This window comes from Camelus dromedarius, chromosome 3 (assembly GCF_036321535.1).
Source record: "Camelus dromedarius isolate mCamDro1 chromosome 3, mCamDro1.pat, whole genome shotgun sequence".
Lineage (NCBI taxonomy): Eukaryota > Metazoa > Chordata > Mammalia > Artiodactyla > Camelidae > Camelus > Camelus dromedarius.
Genome location: NC_087438.1, coordinates 22,821,649 through 22,837,995, shown reverse-complemented (window position 1 = coordinate 22,837,995; position 16,347 = coordinate 22,821,649). Strand labels below are relative to the sequence as shown.

General features: G+C 44.8%; 2 protein-coding genes across 3 annotated transcripts in view; one reads left to right on the top strand and one right to left on the bottom strand.

The window, feature by feature from the left end:
* NPR3 (natriuretic peptide receptor 3) overlaps positions 1 to 10,426 on the bottom strand; it is a 67,315-nt gene extending 56,889 nt beyond the window's left edge. For both annotated transcript variants that reach the window (XM_031443721.2, XM_010977629.3), the window contains exon 1: positions 9,129 to 10,426. In XM_031443721.2, coding sequence (XP_031299581.1) covers positions 9,129 to 9,885 — 757 coding nt within the window. In that variant the 5' untranslated portion in view covers positions 9,886 to 10,426. The remainder of the gene's footprint in view (positions 1 to 9,128) is intronic.
* Positions 10,427 to 10,510: 84 nt separating this feature from the next.
* LOC105087046 (uncharacterized) lies at positions 10,511 to 11,688 on the top strand. The gene is made up of 3 exons (XM_064479883.1): positions 10,511 to 10,742; positions 11,152 to 11,270; positions 11,387 to 11,688. The coding sequence occupies exons 1-3, from the start codon at positions 10,733 to 10,735 to the stop codon at positions 11,579 to 11,581; spliced, it is 324 nt and encodes a 107-aa protein (XP_064335953.1). The 5' UTR covers positions 10,511 to 10,732; the 3' UTR covers positions 11,582 to 11,688.
* Positions 11,689 to 16,347: the final 4,659 nt, after the last annotated feature.

The following is a 16,347-nucleotide window of genomic DNA, read 5'->3' as shown; positions in this document are numbered from 1 at the left end:
CCGTAGAACAGACTCACCAGCCTCCCGGTGTACACAACCGGGGCCCCAAACGACAAAACGGACAACCTGAATCTAATCAGAAGGAAGCAGCCGCAAACCCAGCTCGAGGGAGCGTGTATTGAAGACTTGGCTTGTGCTCTTTGAAGTGGGCACTTGCATGCAAAACAAAGGTGGCCCAGGGAAATGTTCTAGACTAAAAGAGACTTAGAGAAACAGAAAGCCTAGTGCAGTGTGTGATCCTGGACTGGATCCTGGACCTTAAAAAAAAACAGTAATAAAAGTTTTTCTATAAAAGGTATTATTGAGATCACTGGAGAAATTTGAATCAGGTCTGTAAATTAGATAGTAGTAATGCATTTGTGTTAAAAATTCTTGCTTTTCGTAATTCTACTGTGATTATATGAACGTCCTTGTTCTTAGGAAACACACACTTCAGTTTTGAGGGGTAAAAGAGCACGATGGCTGTACTTGCTCTCAAATAGTTCATAGAAAGATAGTAATATTTGTGCGTTTCTACATACATGTGTATATATTTGGAAGGGAGGAAGGGGAGGGAACAGGAGGGGAGAGGGGAAGGGAAAGATTTGAAATGACAGAGTGTATGTGGCAGAATGTTAACAACTGGTGAAAATCTGGGTGAAGGTTATACTGAGATGCTTTATACTTTCTTACATCTTTTCCAAAAGCATAAAATTATTTCAAAATGAATTTTTAAAAATACATCAAATAAATCACCAGATTTGCTCAATATAAGACAGTAAGACATGTTATCTGCTTTCTATACTTAATAGCATGGTAAACACATTTTCCTGAAAAAGCAAACTAAATGGCTTAAGGGAGAACATTCATTTGGCAAATCATAGGATGCAGTGAGTAGTATAGGCATTCTGCTGTTTGAATGCAGAAACCTTTCTCTTAAGCTGTCTCAACATATACCGGACATAGTTACCAAGATTTCAGATCCCTCCCCACATGCTCTCAGTTTGTATCCACACAGTCCGAGTTGAGAAGCTTTAAGCAGCTCCAGAATATTGTTGCCTGCCCCATAAGAGCTACAACAGACTAGGGTGAAGTGGGGACCTGGCCATTATCCAGTGATTTTTGACCATTGTTGATGGCCCTTGGCCCCCATGACAGGGTCCGTGGTGTTTGCACACGTGGAGGAGAGGAGAGGCTTGGAGAGACCTGGGTACCATGACCTCGTTATCACCACGTGTGCCAGCCCTGCGAGATGAGTATGTTCTTTGTAAAAGCATGAGTACTGAAAGATGGAGAACAAACTTTAAGCTGTGCCAAAGCTGCCTTGGCATCCTGCATGGAGGGTCAGGCGCTTGTTGACATTTCATTTACTGCACAGGTTAGTTCAGAGTGTTGGATCGTGACTCTGACATTTCTTGCAACAAAAGGGCTAGGGGTCCAGGCTCAAAGCTCTGGAGAACAAATTTTTAAAACAATACAAAACTCCTACAGATTTATAACTGCCGGAGTAGGTGTTGTTTGTGCCTGGCAATATAGTTATATATTTGGGATAAATAGTCAAATTCCAAGATGTCTCAGGAAGGAAGCTTTTGAAGAAACTCCTCATTATTCCTTATGACCTAGACGCTTGTTTTAGTGCTGATTTGATTATAGTCCCTTAAATGACAAAAGAGCCAAAGTGTCCCACAAAACAGCCAGTAAGGGGCTGAGGCTGGACAAGTTTGAAGAGTGTGGATTCCCAGGGTGGGCATCTCCAGGAGGCTCCAGGAAGCTCTGGCTGATGGTCACTGGCAGTCTGCATCATGTTTTGATCAGCAGCTCATAGTCCAGAGTCTGGCTCTAAACCCCCAGACAGAGAACATGATTTTGTCAGCACACAAGGAGTAGAGTCATTGCTTGGGGGCAGAATCCCAACAAGCTAACTCAGATACTTTTAGTAATCTGAAATGATGATTAATTTCAATGAGGACCAAAATGATCACAAACACGTTTGTGTTGACCCATACCTGGGTGTGCTAACTGAGGAGGCAAGTTATAAGCAGTAGCATGTTAGTGAGGACAAAATCAGAATCAGTGAGGTCAGCTGGAGGATTCAGGCATCCAAAGGCATCAGGCCTCGATAACCCTAAGCACCCGTCTCTAAGAGCTACACCTGGCCCAGGCCTGAACAGGCTGTGTCCTCAGACTGGAGCACAAGCTTCCCCAAGTCTTGGATGGCCTGTGCCCAATGCTGGCCTCTCTGTCACTTCTTTTCTATTTTTACAGTCCTGGCCCATCTCCTCTCTTTCCCCATCACCACCAAGACCAACCCCTTCTGATGGACACATTCTTTCTTGAAATGAAATTTCTTTATTGAAATTCTGCTTGAACTCAGCAAGAGTGACCCAGAGCAGCATTGCACCTATCTGAGCAGACTTGAATTATTTTAGATCTCAACCATTTCATTTTGACAATGTAGTTCAACTCTCAGAAGGAAATCCTAGGGGGTAGGGTATAGCTCAAGTGGTAGAGTGCATGCCTAGCATCCACAAAGTCCTAGGTTCAATCCTCAGTACCTCCATCAAAAATAAAAATATAAAACCCAATTGCCTCCCCCCACAAAATTTTTTTTAAAAAAATTTTTAAACAATCAAAAGGAGATCCTAACTTCCAACTCCATGGGCAAGATAAAACCCAATTGCCTCCCCCCACAAAATAATAAACAAACAAACAATCAAAAGGAAATCCTAACTTCCAACTCCATGGGCGAGATATGGTTTTTCTTACATAAAACAAACCCATAATGCACATGATAGTCCAGTTTAAGTTGGAGCAAGCACTTAAAAACTTCAATAAAAATAAATAAATTAAAAAAAAAAAAAAAAAAAAAAAAAGACACCGGCTGAGCATTTGGAATGCAGAGTCCTTCTAGATCTGCAGGATGTCCCCTAATCTCTTATGGCTTTTTCATTCATGCCTAATTCAACAGCAAGTATTTTTAGCAGCTGGCCTTTATACAATCTATTAGTAGGTTTAAAATAGTTTTTACTAAAATAGCTTTCTCTTCTTACTCACATTTCATCGGTTTACATAATAACTAATTAAATGACACACTTATGATAATAAGTACAACTGGCATCAGCAGATTCCGGGAGCAGTGTGGGAAGCGTGCTGGCAGGCTCAGGAGCAGTGCGCTAGCTGCCAGATCCGCCAACAGCCAGTCAAGTTCATAGAGAAAAGGAGACATCAGCTAGTCCTGCGAGCTGCTTGAGTGGAGGTCAATTAAGAGAATTTCTGCTGTATTCAAGTATATTTAAATATAGGAATACCAACTTTTTTGGTCAAATTGTTAAACTTCTAAAAGAGGAAATGATGGTGTGATTCCAAGTTTCTGGATAGACTTTTCATCATTCTGCTCTATTTTTAACTCCTTGCCAGAGAACTTGTGATGTTCCATGTCATCTTCCACTATCTCATTCCCACAATGTCTTCTGTAAGCGGCTTCTAACTATTGCAACATGTTCCTGCAATCACTCTAAGAATGACAGAGAGAAGTGCAAAGGGGTAGCTAGAGAAATCAATTTGGAGACCCTAAAACAGTCCAGGGAGCATGCCTGAGTCAGGGGCTATCCTTTCCCCAGTTTCAGGTTTCCATCTGACACCAGCTGTAGTAGGAGGACACCCCTCATCTCCCCACGTGCCTTCACTGATCCCTCTCCCCCAACCCCTGAAGGAAAAGGAGGGGCTTGTCTGATGGTGAGTCTAGAAGAAAAAACTGGGCATACCGGACTCGCCCCCTTTCTTCTTTCCTCTTTGGGGTGTATCTGCTGGCAGAGAGCATACATAGGGGCAACTTTTGCCATGTGGTAAAGGGCCTGTCCTGGAGGTGGGTCTACAGTGGATGGCCCCAACTAATTCTGGGGGAAGTAACAGCAAGCAGGGCCTTTTGGCAACAGATCTAAATCCACATTCTCCAGTAGGTTTTTATCAATAATAAAAATGATATTTTCATATTCTCTGTCTGACTCCTATGTCCATCTTCCATTTAATTCCAAACTCAGAAGGGAAAGAGATATTTCTTCATGGAAGTAAAGCAAGAGATGGCATGTGCTGCACATTGAAAATATGACAGCAGAAATATAAAACTAAAATTCAGTAGTAACTTTAGGAGTAGCTAAATAAGAGGAACTTTTTTTAAAAAGACAGGTGATAAATAGGAGAAAAGGTATGTGAAAAGCAGAGCCTCAAACCAGGAAGTCTAACATTAAAAAAAAAAAAAAATTCTAGAAGGAACAGAGAAAATTAGGGGATATTTAAGAAAATTTCCCAGAATAAAAAGACATGAGTTTCTGAACTGAAGAGGCTTATCCTTCAGTACCTTAAGCGTATAAGTCAAAATACTGGCACAAAAGTACATCATAATGAAATGCTAAAGCATTGGGAGCAAGAGGGGATTCTAAAGACTTCCAGAGGAGGGAAAAATAGGAGATAATAGTAGGTCAAGAATCCAAATCAATTCAGGCTTCCTAAGAGCAACATTGGAATGTAAATGACAATTCATCAAATTCTGAGGAAAAATTATTTTCACCCTAGAATTCTATAATTATGTATAAGAGTAGGATGAAGAAATTTTCAATCATGAAAGGTCTCAATCTCTAGCTCTCATCCATCCTTTCTCAGAAAGCTCCTGGAGAATGTGCTCCACCAAAACAAGAGCAAGAGCATAAATCAAGAAAGAGGAGCACATAGGGATCTAGCCAGAGCGAGAGAGATGATGAAGTTGCAGGAGGATGTTGAAGAACCCAGAGTGGTAACTATGTAGCATGCTTAGAAAATAACCAAACTGGAGCAACTCAGGAGGCTTAAAATAGAGAACTGATAAATGACTTAGTTATAAATTCATAGGCAACTAAGCAAAGACAAAAACAGACTATTTTTTTTAACCCCAAGGAAAACAAGTAGGGCAATAAAGAAATATCATTGTAGTAGCCTATATGACTCAGCTACAAATTGCATTTAGATAATGATAATAATACAGACACTGAATACCCAGCTAACCAAAAAATTTGACACAATGATATTGGAAGGGTGACTGAAATGAAAGGTTAAATGTGTAGTTAACTATCAGTAGAAGACAACTAACTCACTATCTTCCTCAGGGACGTCAAGAAGTAAGACCAAAAGCCAAAAAAATCAAAAGTAACATTATTTATATGTATGAAGTCAAGTATCTACAGAAACAGCTACAAGAGTTGAAAATACCTGCTTCTGGGAAGTGGGAAATGGGGAGCAGGAGATAGGAAACAGATGTGTGCATAGCTCAGTGGTAGAGTGATTGCCTAGCATGCATGTGGTTCTGGCCTCACTCCCCAGTACCGCCATCAATAAATGAAAAATAAATAAATAAACAAACAAACAAACAAACAAACCTAACTATCCCCCTAAAAAGATGTGTGATGTTCTGACTTTTTAAACTATGTAGCTGCATAACTTCCACAAAAATAAAGTCTATTTTTAAAAAGGGGGGGGGGATTTTTCTCTGGCTGTTTCTACTTTACATAGCAATGGGTTTCATTTGCAAAATAGAGCTTGCACTTTTATTTCTGTTGTTCACAATGCTCCAGCTATTCCAAAGGCTTTCAGAATTTCTCCACTGCAGCCTGCAATGCTTCAGTTTTCCCCTGCTGTGTATTAGTTACTTTACACTTATCATGGGTTCTTTGTTTAAAAACTCTGCTGATCAACCACTGGCTCATTTACCCTAACTTAATTCTAAAAATAAGTTACTCTCATACTGATTAAATACTGTTATCTCTACCATTGTTATGCAGGCCCTGATTAATGACATATTAATAACTAAACAGATAAAACTGCAGTTTTTCATACAAAAAATGTGTGTACAATACTTCTAGTTCTGCATCTCATAAGATATATAGACAAAACAACTGCGGACTTTTATTGCTTGAAAAAATATTTATTTTTAAACTTGCAGTTTTGAAAATAAATTTATCATTGAGCATAGGATATTGAGGGCAGTAGATGAATTTTTAAAAATAATATATGCTCAGGTATGTGTATTACAGTGATATTATATGTTGGCTAAAGACATGAGAGAAAAAATATTTAAGTATTGACTTGGATGGTAAATCTCTAAAAAAAATGAGTAAAATTCCTCAGTTTTTCATTTGATAGTACATACATAACCAAAAGAAATTTTAGTCATATTATTACTAGCGATGATGGCATCATCAGTTTTTACTCTTTAAGAGATTCAAACACTTGTGATCTGATTTTAAAGATGAACTTGAGTCCAAAAACAGTGCTAAAAATGTTATCTCCAAAAGTGGGGGGGAAACTCTCTAGTTCATATGATGCTTAATATGAAATTTTCAAAGGCAAAAAATAGGGTCAGTTCCATTTTACACTTGAGTGAGCAGAAATCATAATCACCAAACAGCAGTCTGAAGAGGCCTGGCTCCCATGCGACCTCAGTTTCAGAGAGGAGGAAATTCAGCCTCAGAGAAGGTGATTGAGTGACCTGGGCGGCCCCACAGCCGCTGAGCGCAGGCGCCAGATTCCGAGCCTCCGCTCTCCTCCCGGGGTTCTCTCCCCATGGCATGGTTTCACCTTCGGGTAAAGGTGATTATTATCATATATATATATATACAGTTGTTATAATTATAACAACTATAACAAAACCTCAGTTTACTGAATACTCAGTCAGTGTCCAGCACTGTTTCAGGGCATTCCTATACGTTAGCTCTGTTGATCTTCTCAGCATCTCCAAGATGGGGGTACCCCGACTATCCCCACTTTACTTGAGAAGCCTGAGTTACAGAGGTTCATAAGGAACCCAAGCTCCCTAGCCAAAGAATGTCTGAGCCAGGACAAGAGCTCTGAAAATTCAAACCCCAATGAACCCCTACACTGAGCCCCTGTTTAACCCATGAGCCGCTTATGCTGAAACAACAGTGGTTAGCAAAACTAAAAGATCCCCAGTGAGCTTTGTCATAAAGCAACTGCTTCTCCAGAGAGTCAGATATTTCAGGGGAGGGAAGAGGGCTCAGGGGAGAAACTATTTTGTTCTATATTTCTGAGCATCTGCCAAGTAGCTGTTGGAAATACACTTCAGAGTGAGAATGGTAGCCTTGTCACCTGTAAAACATACAGGTCAGCCGAGCAAACTTTCACCACTAAATTCAAACTTGGAAGAAGAAGAAGAAAAAAAAAAAACCAGCAAGGAGGCTTGGGAGCAACTACCAGGCTTTGGAATTTAAAAAAAAAAAAAAAAAAAAGCAGCAGCCGCAGACTGTAACCCAAGCTCTCTGAAGACCCCGGGCCCACAAGGGCCCTGACGGCCTACCCTTTGGCCTCAGCCACACCTTTGTGAGGCTGAGAGGGCCCCCATGGCCGGGATCTGGGCTGACCTCGGGCATGAATCCCCGGCCACGTGCGCAGGGGTCATGCGGAAATGCGCAGAAGGCATTTAGACTTTCAAGGCAATGGCAGCACAGACGCGTTGGCAGACTGTGGATCTCGCCGGTAGGGGGACACACCCCCATTCCCAAGTCTCCAACTCCTAGCTCTGGGCTCTGGAGAGCCAGAGCCGAGAGCTGAAGAATCAAGCCCGGGGACTAGAGCTGCCCGAACTCTGCAGGGGTCTGGGAGTGGGAGAGGAGTAGATGTGGGTTTCTCGGCCGGGAGTAGCGAATCCGCAGCCGTTGGGTACAAGTGCCCTTTTTCATAATCAGCAAGGCCGGCGCCCCGCCTGCTTGGCTGGCAGGAATTCCGCGCAGACAGCCTGGAGTTCGAACGCTCAAAACTTGGCCGTGCATCCCCACTGTCAATACCTCCCGCCTCTTCTCTCTAAAGAGTGCGTTCACTCCGAGTCCGAGGCGACCAAACTGAGGAGGGTGGCCGCAGCGCCATCCTACATGGCGCCTTTGCCCACTCTCACCTGTTCCTGAGGCCCCCAGCCTCGGGTTGAGCTATCTCCCACGGCCAGCGCCCAGGTGCCCAGTCGCAACAGGCCCTGGGCTAGCCCCAAGCCTGCCTCGGCCCGTCCCCCTGCGTGGGGTCTTGGGGAGCTTTGCAGAAATTGCACCACTAGCAATCCAGGCGCATGCGCGCCAAGCCAGAGCACAGGCGGGGTTCCCTGAGCGTCACCCACCCCAAACCTGACATTGGTAAGGAGGGAGCCGCGCTATGCTGGGATCTCTGCCCTCTTTCCCACAGGTCTACTCGGCAGGAAAATGAGCCAGGGGGCTTCGGTGACTATGTATCCGTGACCACCCGCTTCTCCTCCCGTTCCCTGTAGCCATAGCCACTATCCTCAGCCTTGAGCTCTTTGGCCAATTTGGTGGTTTTTCAAACCCCGAAAGACCTGCTGAGAAAATTTGGTTGGGGAACACGTGGAAGGGAGTTTCAGCACCCGCTTCTCCAGCGCGCACGCTCCCGCGAAACCTAGGTACCGGCGCTTTAGAGACCGTGATGCGGAACGCGCCAGGGGAAGTGAGTGTCGCCTAAATCCAGACACTGCGAGGCATTTTTGGTGGAAACCACAGAAGCCTGTTTATAAGGGGCTGGTGGGACCATGGAAGGAATGAGAAGGGCGATACAATGAGTCTTTAAAAGAAAGCTGGATCTGTAGGAGCAGCCCAGGAAACCCGGAGGCCGGAGCTGACCATGTGGCAGCACGCCGTCTGCAGAGCGTCGACATAGGCTCCCCAACTAAGAGGGGACGCACGTCGGAGAAGGACCCAGTAACAAGTTCTTTCAGCCTTGTGACGCTTTCAGACCCTGACTGAAGCAGGGCACCTGTAGTGCGCCCCTAACCGCAAGCCCGGTGCTGGAGACAGGGGAACGAGAAGGAAAAAAACCAGATTTGACAGCACCTGCTGGACCAGGGCAGTAGCGACCTGAGGACTCACATGCCCCTCCCCCAGGCTCCACCACCTCCCTGGGACCCTCTACGTACAACCCAACAAAGTCATGGGCGATGGTCAAAGCCACACGGTGCACACCCAGGTAAGTCCCCGCGCGCTCGCCTTCCCCGGGTCCTCAGTGCTGCAGGGGGTGGTGGGATCTGCAGAGGAGCGGACCCGCGCATAGGGAGAGCCGCCGAGCGCTACTGGATTAGGACCCGGAGCCCAGGGCGCACTCCTGCTCACCTCGCTCACTGGCCTGGATGTAGCGCACGATGTCGTCCAGATCCAAGTCTTTGGTCTCATCGAAATTGTAGGCGGACGTGTGCAAGCCCTCCTCCTGGAAGACCTCATGGACCCCCTCTAGGGTGAAGTAGCAGTTCCGCTCTAGCTTGTCGTCGCTGTAGACCAGCACCGCGCGACTCCACTGGTGGTGGCGGAAGAGGGCGAGCATCATCTCGCCCATCTTAGCGTACGCGGGCGCCACGCGCGTGAGGTGCGAGTACTCTGTGTCCTTATGCTGGAAGCCGGCGGCCAGAGCCCCTGCCGACAGCATGGGCAGGTCCCAGTGCGACGCAAGCCGGGCCACCGGCGCCGCCGCGTACTCGCACACTGGCCCCAGGATGAGATCGGGCTTGGCGCCCCGCGCCGCCGCGACGCGGTCCACCAGGCTGAAGAGTGCGCGGTTGCCGCAGTCCGAGTCTTCATAGGCCACCTGGAAGCGAGTGCCGGGTGGCAGAAGCCGACGCCCGGTCCCGTTGCCCTCCACACTTCGCAGCGCATATTCGATGGCCGGCCGCACCCGGGCCAGGGAGAACAGGTAGGAGTCGTCTTGGGGCAATAGCACCAACACCTCGATCTTCTGTGGCGGCAGCGCCTCTCTCTCCTGGCGTCCGCCGCCCGGGCCCGCGCCCCCGCCGCCGCCGCCACCGGTGCAGCCGGCCAGCAACGCCCAGCCGAGCAGGACGCACGCGGAGAAAGTGAGCGCCAGCAGGGACGGCATCGTGCGGCAGGAAAGCGCCTGCCCTCGCTGCGGACTCGCCCTCTGCCCCCCACCCACCCTTCCTCTTCCCTCCCCACTCTCCTCTCCGAAGTCCCTGCGCCCCCTTGGGCGCCCTAAGAAAATAGAATACCCCCTTCACTAACTCGCCAAAAGATAGAAAGGAAGAGTCCTTCTTTGCAATGCCACTCGCTTAAAAAAAAGAAAAAGAAAAAGTTCGCCGGGTGTAAACCTGTACGCCTATAATATATTTATATATATATATATATATATATTTTATAATATATATATTCGCCTCCCTTTATATATACTATTTTGCTTAGAGGTGGCTTCTTATTTGGGCGTTGCTAAGGTTGCTTTTGAAAGCGTATTTGTAAAAGAAGAAAAAGTTAGACTTGTCCAAGTGCTTGTAATTGACGGTGCATCTCCCTCGCGTTTGATCTCATTGATTCGCGCCGGTTTCTGGATCCATAACCCGCGTTTAAATAGCGTGGCAGCGGCGGAGCGTGTTACCACACAAGGCGCGCCGAGGCCGGGCTTGTATTTCCAGCGGTTGGGAAGGGTGGGGGTGGGGAGTGGTGGGGGCTGGGCTGGGGGAGCCTCTCATTAACATTCTTACATCAGGGCTCCTCCCCGCACCCCTACTCTTCCCACCCCTCCCCTGTTCCTAACTCCCACTCCCCGCCAGCCCTTTTCCTTAAAGCCGCAGTCGCCCACGTCTGCACGGGCGGGAGCCCCACCGCGCCACACCGCCACCGTGGTCCCCGTCTCTCCCTGGCCCCGCACGCGGCAGCTCTCTCTCTCTATAGCTCCTGGCTTTGAAAATGGAAATGCGTTTGAAAGTAAAGAAATGCGCGCAGGTATACACAAACGGCGGAGAAAAAAACAATACAGGATTAGAGGAAGGGGGTGGTCCTAGAAATTGGTGGTTTCGTTGCAAAAAAAAAAAAAAACAAAAAAAACAAAAAAAAACCTAGGTCTTGCTGGCTCTCACCTCTTTCTCACTCCGGCCACATTCCCTCCTGACGCGCCAGCTTGGGGCGGGCACTCGACCTTCCCGGTCCCCTGGCGCAAGGTCAGTGAACAGGGACCAAGGTCCGGGTGCAGACAGCTCGGTCGGGGACCTTGAACGCCCAGCTAGCCCGGGCGTCCTCGCACCCCTGCCTCCCCCGCCCCGCGCGGTCCTCCTCTCCCAGGGCCCCGCGAGTTCGCGCTGGAGCCGCTGTACGGCCAGGAATCCAGTGTCCCCGTGCACCGACACCTCCACAGGCGCGAGCAGAAAAGCGAAACTTGTTGCTCTCAAAGGCGAGAGAACAGTTCTTCTGAAGGTGTTAGAAAGCTTGAAGAGCATCTCCAAGGCGTCCTCTGGGCTTTGTTTGCTAAACCAGGTAACTAAATAAAGAGACCTTCCTCCTAAAGCGTTACGCGGAAGGTCCCCTGGGTGCAGGCGCGTCCTCCTCTCCAAATTGTGAGCTCAGAAATCCAACCGCTTCTGCTCCCCCAGCGCGCGAGACCCTGTGCTCCGGGTTCTGCAATGCCGAGAAAGGTCTTGCATCCGAGAGCCAGTCTTGCCACGGGTCACGGCCACAACAGCGGTGGAGACGAGGATGGAAACGGCCATGGAGAAGTCCGTGGCCCGAGAGCCTCGGCAGAGTCCGCCGCGCTGCAGGGAAGGTCTGAATGGAACTTAATCCTCTGAAAGTGGTAACACACCGAGGTCATTTGCAATGTGAACGTGCTACATTGGACGGGAGAATTCTGACACTTAAGCCCCGCAATTTAAAATAAATTGAAAATGTTTTAAAATAGTCTTTCATTTGACTAGGCAACCGTGTCCACAAATTTATGTTAGTCTTAGACCAACGCCCTCTTTCGGCAGGAACTTGCAGCCGACTTGTATCCCCGATGACACCTCCTCAGACGCTGAGTTTGCTTTTTGTTTGTTTGTTTGTTTGTTTTTTCTTTTGTTTTGTTTGACGCTGAGGCCCCAAAGAGCAATCGCTCTCATTTGTGACGTTGAAAAGGCAAATTGGGGTTTTCCGGAGATGTTAGCAAGTTTGGCCATCAGCGCTCATCGTCGTCAACAGCACCCTCCTTATCGCTCTTTCTGGCACCGTAAATGTAATTATGAGTAACGTTTCGTGTTCCAGGGTGTTTAGAGTTCAGATTATGCACTATGATCCCTGAATCTTCAGGTAGGGCCTTCTAACTGCTACGAAAACTTTCATTTGTGTTATTAGCAATGCTAACCAGTAGCAAAAGAGGCATCTATAGAATTAAATTTCACAAAGAGTGTAGTCGATGCACACACTGGAAATTGAGATTTAGAGCTTCACAGCGGTTAAATCCTGAAATCCTAGGAAGAAGGAAGGGAGGGGAAGTAGGAAGGAAGGAAGGAAGAAAAGAAAGGAGGAAGGAAGAGGAAAAAAGGAAGGAGAAAGAGAGAGAGAAACAACAGGCTAAGTCCTAAGTTCCAAGAGTCTTAATGGATTTGGAAACTGGTTGCCAGGAGACTGGACGGAATCAGGGTTTACTATTACTGCTCGCTATGCCCTGTGTCTGGGGAATACTGGCCAACGGCGATATGATTCTGCACACTGCGTAGCGTGGGCTTAGTCGGAAAGTCTGGGGTTTCAGTGGCACCGGGTGTGAACGCCTCTCCCCTTCCAGGCGCTGCCCAGCCGCGCCAGAGGTCACAGGCAGGGCAGTGCCTTTACGTTTGAGTAGTGCAGCCTCTCGGTGACCTTTGGATAAGAGGTCTCAACTTCCACTCTGTCACTCAAGAGCACTGATGTAGCTGTGGAAGGGAAGAGCCCCCAAACTAGACGGAAAAACTAGAAAAGTCAGTGTTTCCTCTCTTAATGATGCTCAAAGCACCCCTTACATTTTTCCATTGAGCAGAAATTAGGATTTTTTTTTATTGAGGTATAATTGACATATTACATTAGTTTCAGGGATATAACATAATGATTTGATATTTGTATATATTGTGAAATAATCACCACAGCAAGTCTAGTTGACACACAAAAATTTTTTTATTGTGATGAGAACTTTAAGATCTGCTCTTAGCACTTTCAAATATGCAATACAGTATTATTAACTAAGGTCACTATGCTCTACATTACACACCCATGACTTACTCACTTTATAGAAATGGGGATTTTTAAAGAAAGTTTTTCAAATGAAAATAGGCACAAGATTATAAGAAGACCCACCAAGTACTATATGTATTTGGATTTAACATCACAAGTTTATTCACTTTCCATCAAATTAGATTTTTCCCAGGCAGCTGAAAATGTGTGCAGATATCATGAAAATCATAGAGTTCTCCAGCACTAGGGCTGGAAAAATTTTAGAAGTCACCTAGCCTGAGACCCTTCACTCTCTAGGTGAAGAATCTAGGCCAAAGAATATAAATGGCGTACTTAAACACCTCTTCATCCCCTAAGGATATTTGTAAATAGAACTGGATTAATGTACCACCCATTTATTACACCATACAAAAGAGGGTTGGGAACAAAGATAAATTTCATTAAGGAGTAACATTCTTTATATCAAAATTTTATTTTATATGTAGCTAACTTTTGAAAGTATGCAGCATAGAAAGTTACTCGTAGATTATAATATAATTTTTGCAGCATCATAATCATAAAGATGAATCAAACCAAGAAACAGCTCATCCCTTGGACTCTATTTTTAAATATTGCTCCTTTCAATTCTGTAAAACACTAGGATGGAAAAAGAAAGAAGCTTTTTTTTTTTAACATTCAAAAGATTACTAACCTTTTCACTGAGTTCATACTTTCTGGCTACAATTACTGAATGAAAACAAAAGAAAGTTACAGGGACATGCTGCAGAATAAAATAAAATTAGCCTAATGAAAGGCAATGTTAGCCCTAAACGTCATACTACAGAAAGTAGTGAACTTTTTATAGAATTTAGAAATGTTTTCATCAATATCCACAAACCATATTTGTTTTAACTTCAAGTTACTAGAATAAAGGGGCAAGTTTTCTATAAAGTATTCAACTCCCTGTTTTTCAGCTCTGTGAAATGAAGCCATGTCTATATGGTATTCCTCTGTCACCAGGGAAGACCGCATTATATAGGGAATCTCAACAGGTGATTCTTTGCAATGTGTTAGAAATGCTATCAGAAGGAAGTTTTCTCCACCATTTGTAATAGTCCATACTATGGTCTTCTTCCTTAGAATCCTGGCATCAACTGCCAAAGGAAAAGGCTCTCAAAGAGAATCTCCTCTCTTTTTAAGCCAGCCCTGGAGTCACAATGAAGAATCCCCCTATGTAGCCTGCAGCCCACAAAGAAAGTATCTTCTGGGGACAGAATTGTTGAAAACACACTTCCCCCTAGAGGCAGAAAAGATGAAAGAATAGTACACATAATCCAAGAATATCTCTGTCATTCAATGAGCGTTGAGATTTTATTTTTAACATATAATTGATCTTTTAGAGGGAACCATTCAAAATGTAGAGGGGAAAGCAATGAAAGGCGAAAAATTAAAGCCTTGCCTCTAGGTTTTTAGCTTGCCTTAGCAGGGACTCAATTAATCTCTCTTCCTCTTATATACAGTATTTGCCAGCACTATAAATAATAGCAATTACATAATTTTTATATTTAAACTTATGATTCAATTTCAGTTGAAAATGCAGTTAAATGTGGCCTTGAGGTGTCCTTCTGAAAGTGCAGCTCTAGCAGATTTCTCTCTTTATGGTCAGATTTGTTTCTGTATAACTGTCCTCTTAGGTTTCCATTAACTACAATCTCTCTTCATTTCTTTGGAGATATTTGGAGATAAAATGACATTGGAAACACTTCTGAAAAATCTAGAACTCACCTGTGATTTAACCTGAGTGCTGGCATGAGGTTTTCTAGGATGTGCAAGCTATATTAAGAATTCCCCCAGATGGGGAGGGTATAACTAAACTGGTAGAGTGTGTGCTTGGCATGCACGAGGTCCTGGGTTCAATCCTTCATACCTCCACTATAAATAAATAAATAAATTACCTCACACACACACACACACACACACACACAAAATTCCCCAGAAACTAAAAACATCCTAAATCAACTGCACTTCAATTTAAAAAAAAAAAAAATTCTCATCATTGATTTATAGACAGGGTATTTAATATAAACCATTTTTAAAAATCAAACAAAAATGTGTAAGTGCCTCAACTTCATGCATACCCATTCTGACTACATTTAATTGGTTTATTTAGTTGTACATTATGTCATTTCAAAAAGGCTTTAAGAAGGAGCATAAAAATGTAAAGTGGAATTTTAGAGAATTTTCCTCAGGGCAAAATGCACAGCAATTGCATCCTACTCTCTTGGACTCTGCTTTTTTCCTTAAGGCTTTACTAACAGTCCCAAGCCTCAGCAACATTCTCCTCTCCAATCTGAGTGCCCCCAGCATCCCTCGTGGTTGTGATCATACTCAGTTTTATTTCCAGTTACCAGGAGGCAGTCTGGGTGGGCATTCAGTCCTCAGAGTGTATCCTGTGGGAACAGTACCCATTGAGAAGTCTCACGATATGTCCAGAGATTGTGTCCTCACCAATTTGCCCTTCGGTTTCCTCAGTTTCCTCAGTTTTCTCCTTCTGACATGGAGATAGTGATCTTGTCCTGGTGTTGTAGAAGTAAGGGTCAGGCAAAAATAGACGGACAGTTCTTCATATATAGTAGGAAATTAACAAGTGGCAGGAAACTATGCTCAATATCTTGTACTAACCTAAAATGAAAAAGAATATGAAAATGAATATGCGTATGTACATGCATGACCGAAACATTATCCTGTACACCAGAAATTGACGCATTGTAATATATTGTGACATTGTACTTCAATAAAAAAATAAATAAATGGCAGCTCTTGTTATTACATTCCTTTCACTGACGAGTAAAAAGTACTATGCCAAATAAGTGTTCAACCAGTATTACATAAATTCATTGTGGAAAGAAAGAATGAATTCAAAACCCGAAATGATACAGCTTATGCATACCTGGTTTGGAGTTACCTATTGTCCATTCATAACAGATCTTACTTAATCATGTTTCGAAATAGTGGCTTCCTTGGAGGAACCCTTGTGGCAATCACTTTGATACTGGCCCTGAATTCCCAAACTCGGATGTTTCCTGGTGAGCTTGAGACAAGAGCTTGTTCGATGTCCTGTCCTTTACATCGTGAAGCAAAGAGAACAAGGGCTTGTGTTTGCTGCCCCACAGCTGCCCTACCCAGCTTTACGATTTCCCCAGGAACTCAAGCTAAAGGGAGCAAGGGGAGACAGGGTAAATCAGAGAGTGATTTTTAAAAAGGAAAAAATAGAAGTGGCTGTGCAAAGGGGCTGGACTTTGAAGGTGAAGAGGAGCAAACACAAATTGTATGGGAGCACAAAGAGGTTTGTACTGGAAGGAATGTATTTAATGTCTAGATCGTGGATATTATC

Coding starts and splice junctions, on each gene's coding strand:
- LOC105087046 (XM_064479883.1), top strand. Junction 11,271..11,386: donor GGCTTTGTTTGCTAAACCAG/GTAACTAAATAA, acceptor CTGCTCCCCCAG/CGCGCGAGACCCTGTGCTCC.